The 18947-nt window shown below is 47.3% G+C and overlaps 2 protein-coding genes across 3 annotated transcripts; both read left to right on the plus strand.

Annotated features, from left to right (window-relative positions):
• The first annotated feature begins 1250 nt into the window (after positions 1–1250).
• Positions 1251–12517, plus strand: LOC125981811 (macrophage mannose receptor 1-like). Of its 2 annotated transcripts, none has more exons than XM_049741806.2 (32): positions 1251–1447; positions 4020–4228; positions 4298–4407; positions 4675–4796; positions 4859–4915; positions 4995–5150; positions 5241–5323; positions 5639–5759; positions 5826–5876; positions 5947–6114; positions 6236–6352; positions 6416–6532; positions 7626–7837; positions 7911–8020; positions 8228–8343; positions 8409–8465; positions 8545–8700; positions 8776–8864; positions 9284–9407; positions 9486–9536; positions 9616–9783; positions 9918–10034; positions 10111–10230; positions 10465–10673; positions 10747–10856; positions 11032–11153; positions 11222–11278; positions 11358–11513; positions 11604–11695; positions 12070–12190; positions 12264–12302; positions 12382–12517. In XM_049741806.2, the coding sequence occupies exons 1-32, from the start codon at positions 1381–1383 to the stop codon at positions 12393–12395; spliced, it is 3618 nt and encodes a 1205-aa protein (XP_049597763.1). In that variant the 5' UTR covers positions 1251–1380; the 3' UTR covers positions 12396–12517. The 2 variants fall into 2 exon arrangements, with proteins under 2 accessions (XP_049597763.1, XP_049597764.1); XM_049741807.1 differs by having other exon boundaries at positions 1446–1541.
• LOC125981816 (uncharacterized) lies at positions 12397–18910 on the plus strand. The gene is made up of 19 exons (XM_049741824.1): positions 12397–12549; positions 13530–13649; positions 13734–13856; positions 13916–13945; positions 14025–14168; positions 14258–14407; positions 14656–14775; positions 14845–15005; positions 15083–15206; positions 15280–15334; positions 15410–15476; positions 15650–15783; positions 15854–15897; positions 15970–16143; positions 16220–16365; positions 16437–16595; positions 16791–16876; positions 16946–17117; positions 17629–18910. Exons 1-19 carry the CDS (start codon positions 12528–12530, stop codon positions 17782–17784), a joined length of 2187 nt encoding a protein of 728 aa, XP_049597781.1. The 5' UTR covers positions 12397–12527; the 3' UTR covers positions 17785–18910.
• The last annotated feature ends 37 nt before the right edge of the window (positions 18911–18947 follow it).

Raw genomic sequence — 18947 nt, forward strand, 5'->3', positions numbered from 1 at the left:
GGTTGCATTTTATGCAGAGGATCAACGTTGGAAAAAAAAAAAAAGTTGTCTTTCAGTGGGACCATCGTCACGTTTTCCCCACTTTGTCTTGGTTAACTAACTTGTTTTCCTCTGCTTCTTTGCTTTCTTTGTTTTTTTTCCCCCCCTGACCCGGTGTCCTCTGCTTCCTGCTCCACGCTATCACCTCTTCCTTTCCTCTATGACCGCTTCCTGTAGAACTCCAAGTCTCGCGACATGGAGCTGATGGAGAAGAGCAAACGGAGCGCCGCTCATCTGCAAACACTCGGACATGACGCCTTCGGAGCGTCAGAGTTAAAACACAAACGCGCACGCTCGCCCTACAGAAAGAAGATGTCGTCATAACTTGTGCATGGCTGGGGCCTCACGTCCTCTATTATGGCCTGCAACCAAGTGTGTGTGCAAGCCTCCTTTTTTTCCCCCTTTGTTTTTGTCACGTTTGTGAGCTCCTCAGCAAGTTTTTGTCCACTTCTGAGTGGAGGACAGCAACACAATTGGAGCAAAACTCTCCTGCTTTTTTTATGCAGTCTACCATCTCAAAATGTATATTTGCAATGGAAAATGAAAGTGGTCTCTCAAAATTCAAGCACGTGTGGTTCATTTGCAAAACAAGTTAGAAAGGAATGGGTGGATTTCGATTTCAAGTGTGGAGTCGAGCCCATAGGTTTTTGGTAGTGAATGGAAATTTTGCATTTGACTAACTTTGCTGCTTCAGCCTCTTTCTTTTTCTATTCTAAATTCTAGAGCCTAAAAGATGAATTGTCCAGGCACATTAGACAGGATTCCGTTTTGTCGATCATGGTAGTGTTTTCCATGAAGACGGTGACCACGTTTCCAATGAGCGCCAATGCTTTTCTATTTCTGAGTGGCCCTGTGATGAATATAATTGTGTTTAAACACAACTGTAGATTGATGCTGAAACGAAAAGTTTATTTTTGGTTTGAACAGGTATTCCATTGATTGTGTTTTTATCCTCGGTGATCCCTTACACAGTCATTTCTAAAGTGCCGCTGCCATATGCGTTTACACAAAACATGGCGTTACTTTGGCTCTGATCCAAACCCAACTCGGAGGTTTGTAAGTGACAAAACTTGTGCCCCCCCCCCCCAATTTTATTCCCCGTTATTTATTTGCGTTCTTTTTTATTGCGAGTGAAAGGCGTCTACGATGTCACGTCCACTCTCGCCTGGTCAAAGGCGTGCAAACGTGTTAGGAGCTTTTGTGACGTCACGTGCTGGCCGACGTCCTAGTGATATCAAACCACGCAAGCGTTTTGTGACTGGTATAGTCCGTCCATCATTTGCTTTGGAGTCGAATTGTTGACTGCAAACTATTTGCGTGGAATCTCCTCTCCCGTGAGCGATGACAAACCCACTGGCCGCGCGCCTTGTGCGTATTCTTGCGTTGAGCGCCGCGTGGACTTCGTCAAGTGAGTAATTTGCGATCTCGGAGTTGGATTGGTACGGATGAGGATTAGGGCCGGTGAAGGGAAAAAAAGGGGGTGGCAGGATTCTGACTTTAAAGTGAGAATTCTTCGACTTTTGACTTTAAAAAGTATGCCTCTCATCAGTCCTGGATGCAAAGGATCTAAAGCAGGGGTGTCAAACTCATTTTTCCCGGGCGCCGCACTGTATTCATAGTTTCTTTCGGAGGGCCATTATGACTGTCAACCCAAATAAATGTATGAGCAACTCATATACGCTAAGAGCTACGAAACAAACGGACAAATAGCTCGTTTTCAAATCAGACGAGTAAAAACTGGTCAAATATTAAAAAAAGAAAGATATTGAAAGTAAAGACAATTTGCAATTCCAGTAATGACACAAATTTGATGCACAATTTGTCTTTGCGGGCCACATAAAATGATAAAGGTACAACCTTTAGATCCTTTGCATTCAGGAATGATGAATAAACTGTAATAGAATAAAAATTAAGTGACCAATGACTAACTTAAAGGTCTTCTGGATGATTTTGAATTTATTTCTTGTTTAACGAGCAAACGACGTCACCGGCCAATCCATTATGACAAACTAAAAACTACGTCACCACTTTGGCTTCGATCTAACTCGCAGGTTTGGGCCCGGATCGAAGCCCAAAATGATGACATATCTTTATTTCGAACAGATTTAAAACATAAAAAGAGAAAAATAAAACTAATGACACTTTAAAGTGCCAAATTTAAGTCCATGAAACAAAACAATAACAAAGCAAAACAATAAAGATTGCTCGAAAAAGAGTAGGAGGAAGCATTGCTCGACCCGCTCTACTGCCTGAGTCACGGCCACAAAACCACATCTATCACGTATCTTGTGAAAGTAAACCGGGGATCGGCAACCCGCGGCTCCAGAGCCACATGCGGATCTTTAGCATCTTCTAGCGGCTCCCTGGAGCTTTTGCAAAAGTGCATGAAAATGGAAAAATGGTTATTTTAAATATGTTTTTTAAATGGTAATCATGACACATTGGCATGCTGTAAAAATGGATGTAGTTGTAAATATATTAAAAATACCAAATTTCAGAATGGCGCAAAAATGCGGAGGTGAGTTGTAAACAAACAGGTACGTGAGTGTCGGGCCATGGATTCAAAAGACAAAAAGAGTAGAACTGCTGATGAGAACAGAGGCTTTAAGAAAGAATGGACTGAATTATTTGCTTTCATTGCCAATGCTGAAGCATTTGCCTGCGTGTTTGATATGCAATGAGACGTTGTCAAATAACAAGAGGAGGAATTTGGAGTGACAATTTCAGCTAAAGCATGCTAAATTTGCCGCCGATCACCCAGTTGGAACTGTGAGGAAAGGTGCAATTGCAGTGACGGTGGAGAGATTTGAGGACCGAAAAACCAGTTTCAAGAAGTGGATTGCATCTCCAAACTACTGCTGCAAGTTTTGTTGCAGCCTAGGAGATAATAAAGCGCGGAAAACCGATAGCGAGCACGTGAAGGATTCATTCATTAAAATATCAAGAGTGCCTATTTTCGGACAGTAAGGGAAAGGTACATTAAAATGGCAAACAATATCACCGATCGGCAAATCAAGGACATTAATTCAGCTCCAGCTTTCTCAATTGCCTGTGAAGAGTCGTGTGACGTGACAGATATCGAACAGACAGCTCTCCAATGCAGGTACGTGAACTCTAGCGTACATCAATAGTTCCCTGGTGCCTAATTATCTCCAGGATGCGCTGCAGTGAAAACAGACATGAAATCAGGAATGTTCATTTTGTATTTGTAGTATACTTAATTATTTTAATGGTAGGCATACAGCTTATTTATTGACAGTCTATGTTGCCTTCTAAAAGGCTTTTATTTAAATTTTTGCGATTCCGGATAGTTATGTTATTTATTTATTTTTTTTTTTTGGGGGGGGGATATGGCTCTTTGAACATTTTGGGTTGCCGACCCCTGAGGTAAAGGAATAAAAAAAGTGACTTGCAAGAAAACCAAGTTTGGTTACTCCACAAGGGGATCTTTTCAAGAACAACTTGATAGCACGTTCTCCCATTTTATTGCTGTCGCTAACAAAGGAGCCACATCAGGTTCTCAGCGAGCAGTACAGAAATCCTCCACACGAGGGCGTATTTGCTAATGTCTTTTGTGGGCTAAGTGTACAATTTAGTGCCATTGTGAGTGGTGAGCTCATAGTCGCAAGCCGCCTGCCACATTGTCGATGCAAGCAAAACTCCACCACAAACGACTTAATTTCAAGCTTCTTTTCTCTATTTTAACGTTATCCTTTTGAGAGCTGATCCATTTTCATTTTCGTCCAATAGTCACTGACAATGAGGTGTGTTAAGTGTGTTGTTTGCTTTTGAATGTCATTTAGGACTTTAACACAAATCTGAAAACATAACACAGGATGTCATCGTAAGTGCAAATGGAGAAACATGCACTGGAATGAATGCTGCATTGAAGCATTTGGTGAAACAAATCCCGAAACAAATGCCATGACAAGACAGTTATGCCAGTACGTCCGTCATACAAGTCTCAAATGTGTCCTCAGCTGATCCGGGCTTAGCGTGTGAGAAAGACTGGCTCCCTTTCGGCTCCTGTTGCTACAAGAAGATGGAGATCCCCAACGGTTGGCTGGGGGCTCGGCACGACTGCGTCTGGGAGCGCGGCGACCTGGTCTCCATCGCCTCGTCGGACGAGGAAGCCTTTGTGAAGAAGGAAATGGGCAAGAACCCCTTCTGGATCGGACTCTCCAATCTGGTGAGACGGAAGCGGCAGCAGCTGATTCTCTACTGGTACGCGATTGACGAGCGGGATTGGTCTCTGCAGAATTGCAACGAGGCTTGGTGTCAGTATGACAAGGAGCAAAAGGAGCTGACTTGGTCCGATGTCCGCGTGACGGCGAGCTACTCCAACTGGGACAACCGTCAGGTTGGAAGGTAAGAAGGTCATGTGTTGAATGTTAGGCAAGGATTTGGGCCCCCTTTCCAAAATGGATGGCCGTGTGACGGTGACCTACTCCAACTGGACTGAAGGTCTAAACGGAAAGTAAGGAGGTTACGTTTTTGCGCCACTTTGCTGTCAAAATGTCGCTTTTCCAAAATGGAAAAGAGCACCGTGATGAGGGGGAAATCAAAGCTTTTGTCAATTTTTCATCAGAAAGCAAGAAAAATTACTGAGATGCTTTTCACAACTTTTCCCGACAGCTCCGACGTCGAGTCCTGCGCGTTCGTCAACCAAGGCGAGAACACCAACCATCAGCTAGGGAAGTGGCGACACGGCTCGTGCGGATCCTCGTTGCCATACATGTGCGAGCGCTCGCCGGACGGTAAGCCCGCATGATTTGTCATATGTCAAAAGGAACATTTCAACTGTGTGGTTTTTCTGCAGACTGCCCGGAGGGCCGACAGTGTTCCTTAAAAGACTTTGGTTACGATCGAGTGGAGAGTGAGTGGCTGCCACGCTTGTTTTTACTCCTGAACCATCCTGCAGTGCTTTTCTAATCCAAGTTTTTTTGTGGCTTCAGCTTCCTCCTGCGACCCCGGCGAATTCCTGTTCAACGTTTCTTGCTATCATTTCACTTTGTCTCATTACTATTGGAATGAAGCTGAGGACTACTGCAAGACACGCAAAAGTCATCTGCCCAGTGTCCACTCAGAGGACGAAATCAAATTCTTGTCAAGTGAGCGCCAAGACAAACCGACGATTCCATGATCATCCCGCATTGCTCACCAGCATCTTTGTAACTTGCGTTTGTTCTGCTTTTCTCAAGGTCACATAAGAAACAATCACTGTTCTTGGGTGGGACTCAGGGAGAAGGAAAAAAATTTTAAGTTCACTGACGGAACATCTACCGTAAGTGAAATGTTGAGTTACCTAAAACGTTGTCATTTGTCCAGAATGACGATGTCATACTGAAATACAAAACATGAAAGTGAGATACAAAGTGTCATTTAAGCAGGAAATGAACATTTTCTTGAACAAAAACAAAAAAAGTCAAACTTTATCCGGAGTGGCCGCAATGTTACGAGAAGAGCTGTAAATAAATGTTTTCCAGAAAATCAGCTGGAACAAGTTCGATGGCGATTAGAATTGGAATTGACAAGAGCAAAAAAAAAAAAAAAAAAAGGAAAAGCTGTCATGCACTCCAAACCTCTGTCATGTGTGCAGGCCGACACCCCAGGATTGGAATTACTAGAAGATATACACTGCGTTGGTGTGTATTTCAATGATGCATTTCTTCAATCATACAGATGCAACAATAACGGATTTGCAACCATCTGCCAAAAAGGTCTGAAAGTCACGACGGCTCTCTTTGCCCTTTCACGCGCACACTCATACTTGATCCCTCTTGCAGCCAAGGTTCGAGAGGTTGTTACCGCTCATTGGTCATCAATATTCAGGCCAGGTGGGCGTCACATCCGTGGTCGCGCTCTTGTCGCCAGTTGGCCCTCAAGTGACACGGCTCTCGCTTGCAGGCTGGAGCGAAAAGTGCGGCCGGTGGATGGACAACCCATCCAACGACTTCTGCTACCTGATGAGCCGCAACCATGCCGTGACCTGGCAGAAGGCGCGAGACAAATGCGTCGACCACGGAGGCGACCTGCTCAGCATTGCCGACGACACTGAACAGAACTTCATACGAGGTAAGGACACGACGGAGGCTCGAACAGTTCATGCCGCATGAACCCCAGAAGGAACAACGCCGCTACACACGCACCTGTACAATGTTCGAACTCTTGATCGTTGTTTAACTTTGATCCAAAGCTATGTACGGCACTGTCGTGACCAGTCCCACTCTGTGGTTGGGCGCCAATGCAAATATCACTGAAGGCAGCAAGTGGACTGATGGATCCCCGTTGACTTACAAAAACCTGACAGCAGGTCGGTCTATAATCCGTCAAATGTTTGTTGGCTTAGCGCTTAGCATCTGTCGTCTCCTTCCAGATAATGCCTTTGACGCCGCTGGCGGACGCTGCCTTTACTTTGTCACCCACAACGGTGGCTGGAAATTTCACCATTGCCAACAAAATAGCAGCTACATCTGCAAGAGAAGAGGAAGAGGTAACGTGACGCTTGGCCGATTCGCACTGATGTTGTCAAACGCTAAGATTTGAGAAGGCTTCTGAAGTCCTCTCGATGAAATGTACCAGCGTGCTTCTCTTTGTGAGCGTGTCAATTGTCAAGTCATGGAGCTAACGCAATCGGCAAAACTGGAATGAAGACTGCAGCTGGTCTGAATTTCTTGTTTTCCACGACAATCTGTAGCAAAAAAAAAACGATAAATTGTATTCGCCGGTCAGCGTGTCTTTGTGTTTTTTACATTGAGTCGCTACCCTAAACGGTCACAAACCAAACCACTCATTGTTAAAAGTCTGATCCCAGACACCCGATATCAGCCGATATATAATTTCTTTCCCCGAGATGGTCACAAACAAGACTGCTTGATGGTTAAATTTGGATGGGACCCAGCTGACCCAATTCTATTTTCTACCCACGTCCGGAGGTCCAAACAGATGAGCTTGAATAATATATATTAAAAAAAAAAAAAAATGGCGGCTCTGTGGAGCACTGGTTAGCACGTCCGGCTCACAGTTAGGAGGGTGCGGGTTCGATTCCACCTCCGGCCCTCCCTGTGTGGAGTTTGCATGTTCTCCCCGGGCCCGCGTGGGTTTTCTCCGGGCACTCCGGTTTCCTCCCACATTCCAAAAACATGCTTGGTAGGCCGATTGAAGACTCCAAATTGTCCCTAGGTGTGAGTGTGAGTGCGATTGGTTGTCTGTCTCTGTGTGCCCTGCGATTGGCTGGCAACCAGTTCAGGGTGTCCCCCGCCTACTGCCCGATGACGGCTGGGATAGGCTCCAGCACGCCCGCGACCCCCGTGGGGACTAAGCGGTTCAGAAAATGGATGGATGGATGCTTGACGGGCCGATTGAGCACTCTAAATTGCCCCTAGTGCGAGTGCAGATGGTTGTTTGTCTCTGTGATTGGCTGGCAACCGGTTCAGGGTGTCCCCCGCCTACTGCCCGATGACCGCTGGGACAGGCTCCAGCACACCCGCGACCCCCGTGGGGACAAAGCGGTACAGAAAATGGATGGATGGATGGATATTATTATATAATAAAAATATTCTACAATTCCCCAAATGTTTCCTCAGCCGATCAGAAGTCATGTGATATGGCCGACGGCTGGCTCCCTTTCGGCTTCAGTTGCTACAAGAAGATGGCGACCCCCAACGGTTGGCTGGGGGCTCGGCAAGACTGCGTCTGGGAGGGCGGCGACCTGGTCTCCATCGCCTCGTCGGACGAGGAAGCCTTCGTAAAGGAGAAAATGGGCATCGACCCCTTCTGGATCGGACTCTCCAATCTGGTGAGACGGAAGCGCAAGCAGTTGATTCTCTACTGGTACGCACGCGATTGACAAGCGGGATTGGTCTCTGCAGAATTGCGACGAGGCTTGGTGTCGGTATGACAAGGAGCAAAAGATGATGACTTGGTCCAATGTCCGCGTGATGGTGACCTACTCCAACTGGGACTCGCGTCAGGTTGGAAGGTAAAAAAGTCACGTCTTGATGTCCTTTCACTGTCTGGCGAGGTTTTGGGGCCCCTTTCCAAATTGGGAAAGAGCACCGTGATGAGGGGGAAAAAAAAGGCCTTTAGTCAATTTTTCTTCAGATAGCAAGAAAAAATACAGATGCTTTTCACGACTTCTGATAGCAAGAAAAAATACTCAGATGCTTTTCACGACTTCTCCCGACAGCTCCGACGTAGAGTCCTGCACATACGTCAACCAAGGCGCGTGGACTGAGCCAGGAAAGTGGCGACACGGCTCGTGCAGATCCTCGTTGGCGTTCATGTGCGAGCGCTCCTTGCTCGGTAAGCCTGCTCAGGAGTTGTCATGTCGATAGGGACATATCTATTGTGGCGTGGTCTTTCTGCAGAATGCCCGGAGGGCCGGCCGTGTTCCTTGAAAGACTTTGGTTACCTTCGAGTGGAGGGTGAGTGGCTGCCACGCTTGTTTTCACTCTTGCACCATTCCGCCGTGCTTTTCTAATCCAAGCTTGTTTGTGGCTTCAGCTTCCTCCTGCGACCCTGGCGAATTCCTGTTTGACGATTCTTGCTATCGTTTTGAGGAGACGAAGAAGGTGCAGAGGGCCGCCGAGAGGTTTTGCAAAGGACACAAAGGTCACCTGGCCAGCGTCCTCTCAACGGAGGAAGGCAATTTCTTGGCAGGTCAGTAACTGCCAAGAAACATCCGACAAGCGGTTGCTCTTTTTGTGCTGAAGCGCTTGATCTGCTTTCCTCAAGCTCACATGCGAGATGCAGGAAGATCTCAGCCTTTTGTGGGACTGAAGAAGAAGAAAAACAACGTTGAGTGGATTGACGGAGAATCTTCAGTAAGTAAAAAAATTCACTGCGCTCTAAAAAAGTTGGCATTTGCCTCTACCCGAAGGCAAAAGATTGGAATTGAATAGATAAATGCTTTATATGTATGTAAACTGGAACGTTTGAGGAGCAAACTTGCCATTTCTCCTTTCGAATGATATTAAAATGAACAAGAAAACTTGAATGAGATTAAAAAAAAAAAAAAAAAGGAATCTGTCTTGTAGGATAAAGTGCAGAATTTGACGGCAATCCGGAGAATTATACAGGATGACATGACGAAACTGGTTCGGGTTTGCGGTTTTCACCGAAACGCTCAAAGTTGTGATTTCACCAAAAGAAAGTTGAAATGCTACAACACGGGATGGAAAAACTCATTCAACCAAGCGCAACACAAAACGGGCTCAAGTGGCGTCCGCCGTATCGTCCGCAGGACTACATCACAAAGTTGGTGGGAAAAAAGTCTACAGGACTCAAAGAGTGCTTTGCTCTGTCAGCTTCTGGACAATTTGATGAGTGGTCCTGCGCTGAAAAGCTGCCATCTATCTGCAAAAAAGGTCCGCAAGTCACCACAGCTCACTTTGCCCTTTAACCTGGCATTGCTCTCATATTTGATCCCCCTTGCGTTCTTGCAGCCAAAGTCCAAGGGGCTCTCCCTGTTTTGCCGTCATCAACATGGGGACCAGGTGGGCGCCCCACCCTGCAGCCGACACGTGGTCGGTCGGTCGCCACTTTGCCCTCAAGTGACACGGCTCTCGCTTGCAGGCTGGAGCAAAAAGTGCGGCTGGTGGATGGACAACCCGTCCGACGACTTCTGCTACCTGATCAACCACAACCGTGCCAAGACCTGGCAGGAGGCGCGAGATGACTGCGTCGGCCTCGGAGGCGACCTGCTCAGCATCACCCACTCTCATGAGCAGACCTTCATACAAGGTAAACTGCCCGGAGGACACGATAGCGGCTCGCACAGTTTATGCCCCGTGGACTCCAGAAGGAACAATGCTGCTGCTACACACGTACCTGTACGATGTTCAAACTCTTGGTCGCTGTTTAACTTTGATCCAAAGGTCTGTACGCCCGTCCTCTGAGCAGTCCCACGCTGTGGTTGGGCGCCAACGCCAATATCACTCACGGCATCGAGTGGATTGACGGTTCCATGTCCACTTACAAAAACCTGAACACAGGTCGGCCTATAACTTGGGGAAAGTTTGTCGGCGCCAAAACGGACGAGTGCTTAGCATTTTTGTCGTCTCCTTCCAGGCATCGCCGGAGAAGGCCCCGGTGGAAACTGCCTTTCCTTGCTCACTGCCGACGGCCGCTGGGCAAGAGCCGACTGTGAGGAGAAGCGCAGCAGCTACATCTGCAAGAGAAGAGGAAGAGGCATGATTTGACCTTGGTCTTATGCTTAGAGTTGCGTCATCGGATACAAAGTATTATTAAGGAAGGCCTTTTCCAAAGTCCTTTGATTCTCTGTGCCGCAGTTGACACGATTGGTAAACAACTCACTGGAGTTTAGTTTCCACAACATGCTGACAAGACAGTCATGCCCCCTGACGTGCGGATAATTCTATATTTCTGCCATTCTAAATAACGGCATAATAATGGTGTCCTCAGCCATTCCTAAATCAGCGTGTGAGAAGGGGTGGAGTCTTCACCAGTCCAGTTGCTACAAGAAGATGGAGACCCCCAACGGTTGGCTGGGGGCTCGGCACAACTGCTTCTGGGAGGGCGGCGACTTGGTCTCTATCACCTCGTCGGACGAGGAAGCCTTTGTGAAGAAGGAAATGGGCAAGAATCCCTTCTGGATCGGACTCTCCAATCTGGTGAGACGGACGCGCAAGCAGTTGATTCTCTACTGGTACGCACGCGACTGACAAGCGGGATCGGTCTCCGCAGAATTGCGACGAGGCTTGGTGTCGGTATGACAAGGAGCAAATGGAGCTGACTTGGTCAGATGTCCGCGTGATGGCGGGCTACTCCAACTGGGACTCGCGTCAGGTTAGAAGGTAAGAAGGTCGTGTCTTGAATGTTAGGCAAGGTTTTGGGCCCCCTTTCCAAAATGAGAAAGAGCACACGTGACGAGGGGAGGGAGAAAAAAAAAGGCTTTTGTTGAAAGAGAGCAAGAAAAGAACCTCCCGTTCATCCTGTTTGTAAGATGCTTTTCACGACTTCTCCCGACAGCTCCGACGTAGAGTCCTGCGTGTACGTCAACCAAGGCTCGTGGACCGAGAGTCAGCCAGGAAAGTGGCGACAAGCCTCGTGCGGATCCTCCTTGGCCTTCATGTGCGAGCGCCCGCTGGACGGTAAGCCTGCTCAGGAGTTGTCACGGTGATGTCAAAAAGGACATTTTAATCGTGTGGTCTTTCTGCAGACTGCCCGAAGGGCCGGCAGTGTTCCTTGAAAGACTTTGGTTACGATCGAGTGGAGAGTGAGTGGCTGTCATTCTTGTTTTTACTCCTGCATCGTCCCGCCGTGCTTTTCCAATCCAAGTTTGTTCGTGGCTTCAGCTTCCTCCTGCGACCCCGGCGACTTCCTGTTCGACGATTCCTGTTATCGTTTTGAGAGGATACGTAAGAATTGGGACTCGGCTGAGACATTTTGCACAGAACAGAAAGGTCACTTGGCCAGCGTCCACTCAGAGGACGAAATCAAATTCTTGGCTGGTGAGTGCCCAGACAAACCGACAATTCCATGATCATCCCGCAATGCTTCTCAGCGTCTTTGCAACTAGCGCTTGTTCTGCTTTCTTCAAGCTCACGTGCGAGATGATAAAGGATATTGGCTTTTCATGGGACTCAAGAAGAACAAAGACAAGAAATTTTCCTGGAGCGACGCAACGTCTGTAGTAAGCAAAACGTCTACAGCTGTCTAAAATGTTTGTAGAATGTGATATGAGAAAGCCAAAGTTGGGTTGGTCACAATGTTGCAAGAGCAGAAAAAAATATTTGTAAAGTTTCAAAGGGACTGGGCCACAAACACAGATTAACTTGCAGTTGTTTTAAGACAAATAAAATTGACAAGTTTGAATAAAATAAGTTATACAGATTTTTTTGTCCGGTCATATAAAAGTGCAGAATTTTACAGATGGACAGTCTAAGAACCAAATGGGAACGTTGTAGTTGTTGATGCTAAAAATGGAGTACAGTAATGAGAAAAGAAAAAAAAAATTGAGTTGCAACACCAAACGCACTCAAGTGGTATCCATCCTGTCATCCGCAGGACTACGTCACGCTGAGGGGAGAACCGTCTACAGGACGCGGTGACTGCTTTGCTCTGTCAGCTTCTGGACAATTTCATCAGTGGCCCTGCACTGAAGAGCAGCCATCTGTCTGCAAAAAAGGTCCAAAAGTCACCACAGCTCCCTTTGACCTCTCACTGCTCTCTCATGTTTGATCCCCCTTGCGTTCTTGCAGCCAAAATCCGAGAGGCTCGCCATGATGAGCCGCAAGCAGGTGGGCATACCATCCTGCGGCCGACACGTGATTGGTCGTTGGCCAGTTGGCCCTCAAGTGACACGAGTCTTGCTTGCAGGCTGGAGCGAATAATGCGGCTCGTGGGTGGAGAACCCCTACAGCGACTTCTGTTACCTGATCAACCGCAACAATGCCAAGACCTGGCAGGAGGCGCGAGACGACTGCGTCCGCCTCGGAGGCGACCTGCTCAGCATCACCGACAACATGGAGCAGACTGTCATAGAAGGTAGGCTTATGGGCTCGATTGGGACTGTTGGTTGAGAATCTTGTGATATTTGTAGAGGCTGGCGTATATGCTAAAGTAAAGTGACATTTTGAAAGAACTTCAAGACAAAAAACGGTGTTTGTGACGTCACCTGCAGTTGGTTACCAGACGGCAAGTGGTTGTCTGTCTTGACATTTTTCGCATCTGACTAGAAAAGGACAGCTATAGGGATTGACAAATCCTTGCAAAAGGCCGTCATACAAAAAACTCGACAGTATACAAAAGAAACTCGTCATTATCGAGAAGGATTCGCCGAAAAACTTTGTTTCTTTGAAGATTCTGTTCCTTCAATCTATGGTAACAACGGACACAGTAAAGCGCTAAGCTTAAGATGACACAAAAATAATAAACCGTATTTAACTTTGGTATCGCGTGTCTAGGATGCCGTCATTGTCGTAGCATTAGCATCGGTCTTTCTGCTGATTTGTCACTTCTTGTGGATGTATTTTGAGTAGTCATATCAGCTAGTTGCATGTTTTATTCTTAGGGAACGCAAGAATGTGTTAAATGCGTTTGTAAGCTTCTCGCTAATGCTAGTATTAGCTTACTGCTTATCTTAACCACGTTCATAAATATTGGGAGGGGATTTATTCTGTTACGTGTTATGTATGGTTGGAAGGACAAGTCTTCTGCTGTTGACATCTTTAATTCGAGCTAAAGGTTTGCGGCGCAAGGAAATGTCCGGCCTGGCGGCGGCGTGGTTTGAGATATCTCATTTGCATTTAAAGAGGCCGCACCAAAACGGCTTGCTCTGAGACGCTACTCGGAACAGGGGTAAAAATGAGCTGGTGACGCTATGACGACGAGGAATTCAGACAAAAGATATGCTGTTCCACTTTATAGTGACCACAATGAGTAAAACGTCACATGGATTTATAACCGTGATACGTATAAGCTTAAAGGCATTTACTGATGTCATCTTATTCATGTTTGATCCAAAGTTCTGTCCACCGGACTTCGAAACGTTACTTCTCTGTGGTTGGCCACCAACACCACGATCACGCAAGAGGGCCGCAAGTGGACTGACGGGTCTCCCTTTCGTTACACCCACTGGACCACAGGTCGGCCCAAACGCCATCCAATATTTGTTGCCGACAGTCTGGGGCAATGGAGAGGAGCGCTTAGCATCTGCCGTCTCCTTACAGATAGCCCTAGTAAACCCTCTGGTGAAAGCTGCCTTTCCTTTCATACTAAACGTGAACTGGGAAATTGGAAATTTGACAACTGCCAGAAGAAGAGGAACTACATATGCAAGAAAAAAGCTCGAGGTAAGATGTGACTTATGGCCAATTCATGTTGATGCCCATTTTTGGCTTTTGCCTCACAGGACATAAACCGGAACCTCCACGCCATGACGGTAAGTCAGTCTCCCCGAATCCTGAAGGTTGACGTCAAAAGACGCGAGACGGAAAAAAGACACCACGGTGCGCTCGCAGGTTTTCGGAAGATCCTTGTGTGCAACCAGCAGAAGCACGTCGACCTCTTTTGTCAGAGTGAGAGTCAAAGCGTCATCCGCATCCAGTCGGCCTTCTACGGACGGAGGAGTGGCAGCCTTTGTCCAACTCAGAACGCAACCAAGGGTAAGACAGGACATAAGCGACGTCGTCCGTGGTCCGACGATACGACCGTTGCAGCCAAATAAGCTTCCACTCGGCCTTGTGACTTGCAGAGACTTGCGTGGTGCGAGGAGCCCTCCCTCACTACAGGCAGAAATGTGACAACCGTCAATATTGTCTTGCTGACCCTTTTGAGGGCGTCCGAGAGACCTGCCCTGCAGTCTCCAAGTACCTGCACTTGGTCTACAGCTGCGAACGGAAAGGTGGGCTTCACGTCTCTGTTGTCTAATGCGGTATCTCCCGACCAGAGTTGGGGTATGATGGCACATTGAATGGTCTGTCTGCTACGGACGTTGATGCGATGACTGAAAGGTTCAGGGGACCACTCGCCATACAAGCTTGGCGACCATTGGCCTAGTGAATCGACGGCGCCTAACAATGCCCAAAACAATACAATACAAGGATTCCTTTATCAGAGATCGGTTGCAACATGATTCTGGGTTGTCCTCAGTGTGTCTTGACAATTTGGTCGAGGCGGACTCAGCGTTTGAAGCCTCCTCCTCGATGAGCGACGCCAGTCCCGAGAAAGCTCAATTGAGCAAGAATTCCTGCTGGAGACCGTCACAAGATCGTACGTAGACAACCGAAAGCTACTTCGGCGCTGGCAATTTGGTGTCCTGAGCGAACTTGTGTACTGCAGCCTCCACCAGCTGGATCCAGGTGAACCTCGGTCACGTGAGAAAGGTGACCGGGATCGTCACCCAGGGCTGTCCTCACACTGACCAAAGGTCCTGGGTCATCGACTTTGAGATGAAGACGAGTGTTGATGGCAAAAGCTGGACTGATCACCCGGACGAAAAGGTGAGCGGCCAGCCAGTCGACCTGACGCCGACCGGGCTGCCCAAACCTGCCATTACAAACGAGAGTGCTATTGCTAGTTTACCGGAGGGGGGGAGCACCGGTTTGGCTCTGCGTTTTCCTCTCAGCACGTCCGCATCCAGCCGCTGGAGGACAGCGTTGACTTCGGCCTCAGCTTTGACCTCTTGGGATGCACACGTGACGGTAAGCGAGTCTCTCCCTCCGCTGCCGGGAAAAACATACAACCCGTCTTTTGATATCACCTTTTGTCTGACAGATGCGATGACCTGTGACAGCACGTTCAACAGCCTCCACTTGACCAAGGCAATGACGTGAGTCGCACTTGCCCCGGTGTTTCCACGACGGTGGGCGCCTGTCGTCAATTTGCTTGTCCTTGCCTTCTGCAGCTTCCACTGCCCGCCCAAGTGCGCCAACTCCAAACACAATGTCACCGGAACCTTGGTCTACAATAAGGTACGTACGTGATTGCTGACCCTTGGCACTGGCTCTTGGCAGAACCTACATTTATTTGGGATTTTCAAATGAGTTCCATTTGAAAGATGATTTCATTTCCACACACCAATCAGAAAGTCAAATCCTCCCTATCGTGACCCGCCAGTTGAATTCTTGACTTGATGTGAGTGCAGGACTCAAGCGTCTGCAAGGCCGCTATTCACGCCGGCGTCATTCGTGACGACATCGGAGGAGACTGTATTGTGATGAAAGCCGTGGCAAAGAAGGGCTTTGCTGGCTCCGGCCAGAACGGGATCACCTCCCTCAAGTGAGTGGCCAACGTTTATGGCAAAGCACCAATAAGAGGCCCAGCTCATTGTCACATGTGCGACCTGCAGGAATGCCGACTCGACGGATCAGGCCTTCACATTTGCGGACGGAGGTGAGTTCACGGATAATTTTTTCATGTCAAGTGCTCAACTACTGCTAACCCCGCACGGGATCTCACCTGCAGAGCCGAGATGCTTGGGAGAGTCCTGGGAGGAGTTTGCGGGCTTCTGCTACAAAGCTTTTGAGGACAAGAAGGAGTGGGCCGCTGCTCAAGCTGACTGTAAGAAATTGGGTGCCAATCTGGTGTCCATCCTTTCCGAGGTGGAGCAGACGTGGGTGAAAAATGCTTCCGCCCTCGGTGCGTACAGCGTCTTCGTAGAACGGCTATCCCCTGAACGCTGGGTGAGAGATCTTCTCGCATTTGTCCTCTGCAGACACCAGCGACATGTGGACCGGACTGAATGACCAGAGTGTCCTCGGCATGTTTGAGTGGTCGGACCGCCACGAGGTGACCTTCACCGACTGGGCCCCGGAAGAGCCCAAACACCTGAAAAAGGACTGTGTGGCGATGTCGCAAAAGGTGCGTGTCCAATTGACCGTTTGTGAGAGCATCTGCGCGATCCGCTGAAATCCATCATGCTCATCCTTCAGGCTGGAAAATGGAAGCAGATGAGCTGCAAGATACCCAACAGCTTCATGTGCAAGATGCCCAAAGCGCATTATGCAATCACCTCAGAGAAGGCAGAGGAGAGCCATTCTGGTGACAGCGTACTCTTGCACAGAAGCAAGCTCGCCAAGTCAGCGAATGCAGTGAGCTGATTTTATACTCTCTCTCTCTCTTTCTCTCTCTCCTTCTCTCTCTCTGCATCCCACGTTTCTGGACAGGTTCAAAAGACAGTTGTAATGATTTCCACACAATCTCATTTCAGTGTCAGATCTTAGCAGTCGCATGCGATTTCTACTCAAGATGTTTTGGCCTGTTATGTTTTGATTACATGTTTGCAGTTTGGATCAATTATCAAACTGAAGGGAGGTCTCCGTGTGACCAACGCCATCACCATCACAGGACGAGCAAATAAACTGGCAGATTGGTACGAGGACCCCACAACCCCCCCGCACCCACTCCCACACAAACACACAGTTGTAAATCTGCGTTGCAGGTTTAAAGTCGGCCTGTTTGTGCCTGACGACAACGACGACAACGCGGTCGCGCTGCTCCTCAAGTTGAACTTTATAACCAAGAAGATTTGGCTGAACTCCAGAGTGAACACAACTTGGAACAAAAGAGAGGAGTATCCCACACAAAGCTCTGGACCCGGACAAGAAGTCAAGGTGACGTGAATCGCACCGTATTTCTGAACACACCCGCCTTACAGTTTCGTGGTTTCCAAACCTTCGTGCGGAATTTTCCTTACCTTTGATTGGTGCCGGAAAGTTAATTGTATCTAATTGTCGCTCTGTTCTTTGTTCGTATGTGCAAGGCGTATTCATACAACTGTGGCTGTCAAAACCTATTCCGTCTTGTAGAACCTCCCTAAACATACTTCAATCTTAAACACCACTTGAGTGTTTCCTATGGGAAGCGGCCATTTACTGGTTGAAGAGCACCTAGCCGCTAGCGAGTAAAGGTTGGAGTGATTTACTTTCCCGAACTACAAAAAGTATGGAATGGAAATGTCACATTCAAAAGGAAGTGCAGGAACCATCCGACCACTCGTGATGCTGCTCAGAAATGTCCGCAAGAGCATGAATTGTCTTCGGAAGACTTGCTCGCAAGTCCCGAAAATGGCAACGTGAACGTCACATGACTGGATTTTTTTCATGGTGTCCTGTTGTCGCTCAGGTTGTCATCAAGTGCGCCGACGATCACTTCCAGATCACAATCAACGGCGTCGACAAGGTGACGTACAAATACCGAGAGGCCGATCTACAAAGCATCACGCAGATGAACGTGTGGGGTCTCGTGTCCATCAAGGAGATCAAGCAAAACTCCGCTTAGACCAGCCTGCGCTAAAATGTGAGGACTGGCACAGCCTTTTCCACGAGCCTTAGATGGTTTGTGGAATAATTGTACAAAAGTAACCACTTTATAGTTTAATATATAAGTCTAATTGGCTATGAGAATAAGCCAAACTTGCATGCTTTTATTTTCTCTTTTTGATTGCCTTTGTGCATCCTGGCTTCGTGTTTATTGCATTGAAATGCGCAGTATTTGTAGTTAAGTTAGTTTTCCTGGCCCGATCAAGAGATCATTTTGACTGATTGGATGATGAGTAATGATAAGAGAATGTAGTGTCTTGAGAAACTGCGTGTGAAGGCAAAGAAGCTGGATGAAAACTTGGGAATGGGGGAATGCTAGCGAATGATGTGAAAAGGCGAGAAATAATGACAAGCGAGAAAAACGGTAAGCGAGAAAAAAATGGTGTGCGAGAATGGTCAAAAAACAAAGCAGGAAAATACTAAGCGAAAATGTGAGAAAAACGGTAAGTGAACGGTAAGCGAGGAGAAAATGGTAGGCGAGAAAAAACGCTAAGCGAGGAAAAACGGTCAGCGAAAATTTGAAAAAACGGTACGCGAGAAAAACGTAAGCAAGGTTGAACATTTTTGCTAAGTGGGAAGTTTTGGAATAGGTAGGAATAAGATGAGCAGTTGAATTCTGTCCTAAAAAGAGAAGAATTGATTCGTGCAAAATTTAGCACGCATTTTAAACGTGACATTTGAAAGTCCATGATGACGTGAATGTCAAACTAGAACGATATCAACGTGAAATGCCGAATGTGCGGGGAAAATTTGGCTAGAAATTTGTGAATTTTGCAAAAACATTTTTGGAATGAAAAAAATGGAAGCACCCATGACATGAATATTTGAAATATGTTGAAATTGGAATGGGGTGGATCGGATGAATTATCTGGTAGTACGTCAAAAAAATGAGAGGAATAAAACAAAGAAGCGGAATAATACAGTTAATGGTGTATGTGTGAAGGCAGATTTGTTATTGGCAGTGATGGTTGGAGAACGAGTTGAGAGTCCTGTAATTTATTTTTCTTGTATTGATAACAAAAGCCAGTGTAGTGATTTTCTCTTGTCAACATATTCAATAAAAAATGTGCATGCGAAAAAGATAATTAAGTGCCTCGATGTGCTGTGTTCTTTGGTGTTATT

The sequence above is a fragment of the Syngnathus scovelli genome, chromosome 15 (genome assembly GCF_024217435.2).
Source record: "Syngnathus scovelli strain Florida chromosome 15, RoL_Ssco_1.2, whole genome shotgun sequence".
Taxonomy (NCBI): Eukaryota; Metazoa; Chordata; class Actinopteri; order Syngnathiformes; family Syngnathidae; genus Syngnathus; species Syngnathus scovelli.

Bases quoted from the DNA above. Each gene is read 5' to 3' on its own strand.
- LOC125981816 (XM_049741824.1), top strand. From the start codon at position 12,528: ATGGAGCAGACTGTCATAGAAG. The intron at 14,169-14,257 runs GTAAGACAGGAC...TGTGACTTGCAG, and splicing joins AACTCAGAACGCAACCAAGG to AGACTTGCGTGGTGCGAGGA. The intron at 15,784-15,853 runs GTGAGTGGCCAA...TGCGACCTGCAG, and splicing joins AACGGGATCACCTCCCTCAA to GAATGCCGACTCGACGGATC.
- LOC125981811 (XM_049741806.2), top strand. From the start codon at position 1,381: ATGACAAACCCACTGGCCGCGCGCCTTGTGCGTATTCTTGCGTTGAGC. The intron at 1,448-4,019 runs GTGAGTAATTTG...ATGTGTCCTCAG, and splicing joins CGCCGCGTGGACTTCGTCAA to CTGATCCGGGCTTAGCGTGT. The intron at 6,115-6,235 runs GTAAGGACACGA...TTTGATCCAAAG, and splicing joins TGAACAGAACTTCATACGAG to CTATGTACGGCACTGTCGTG.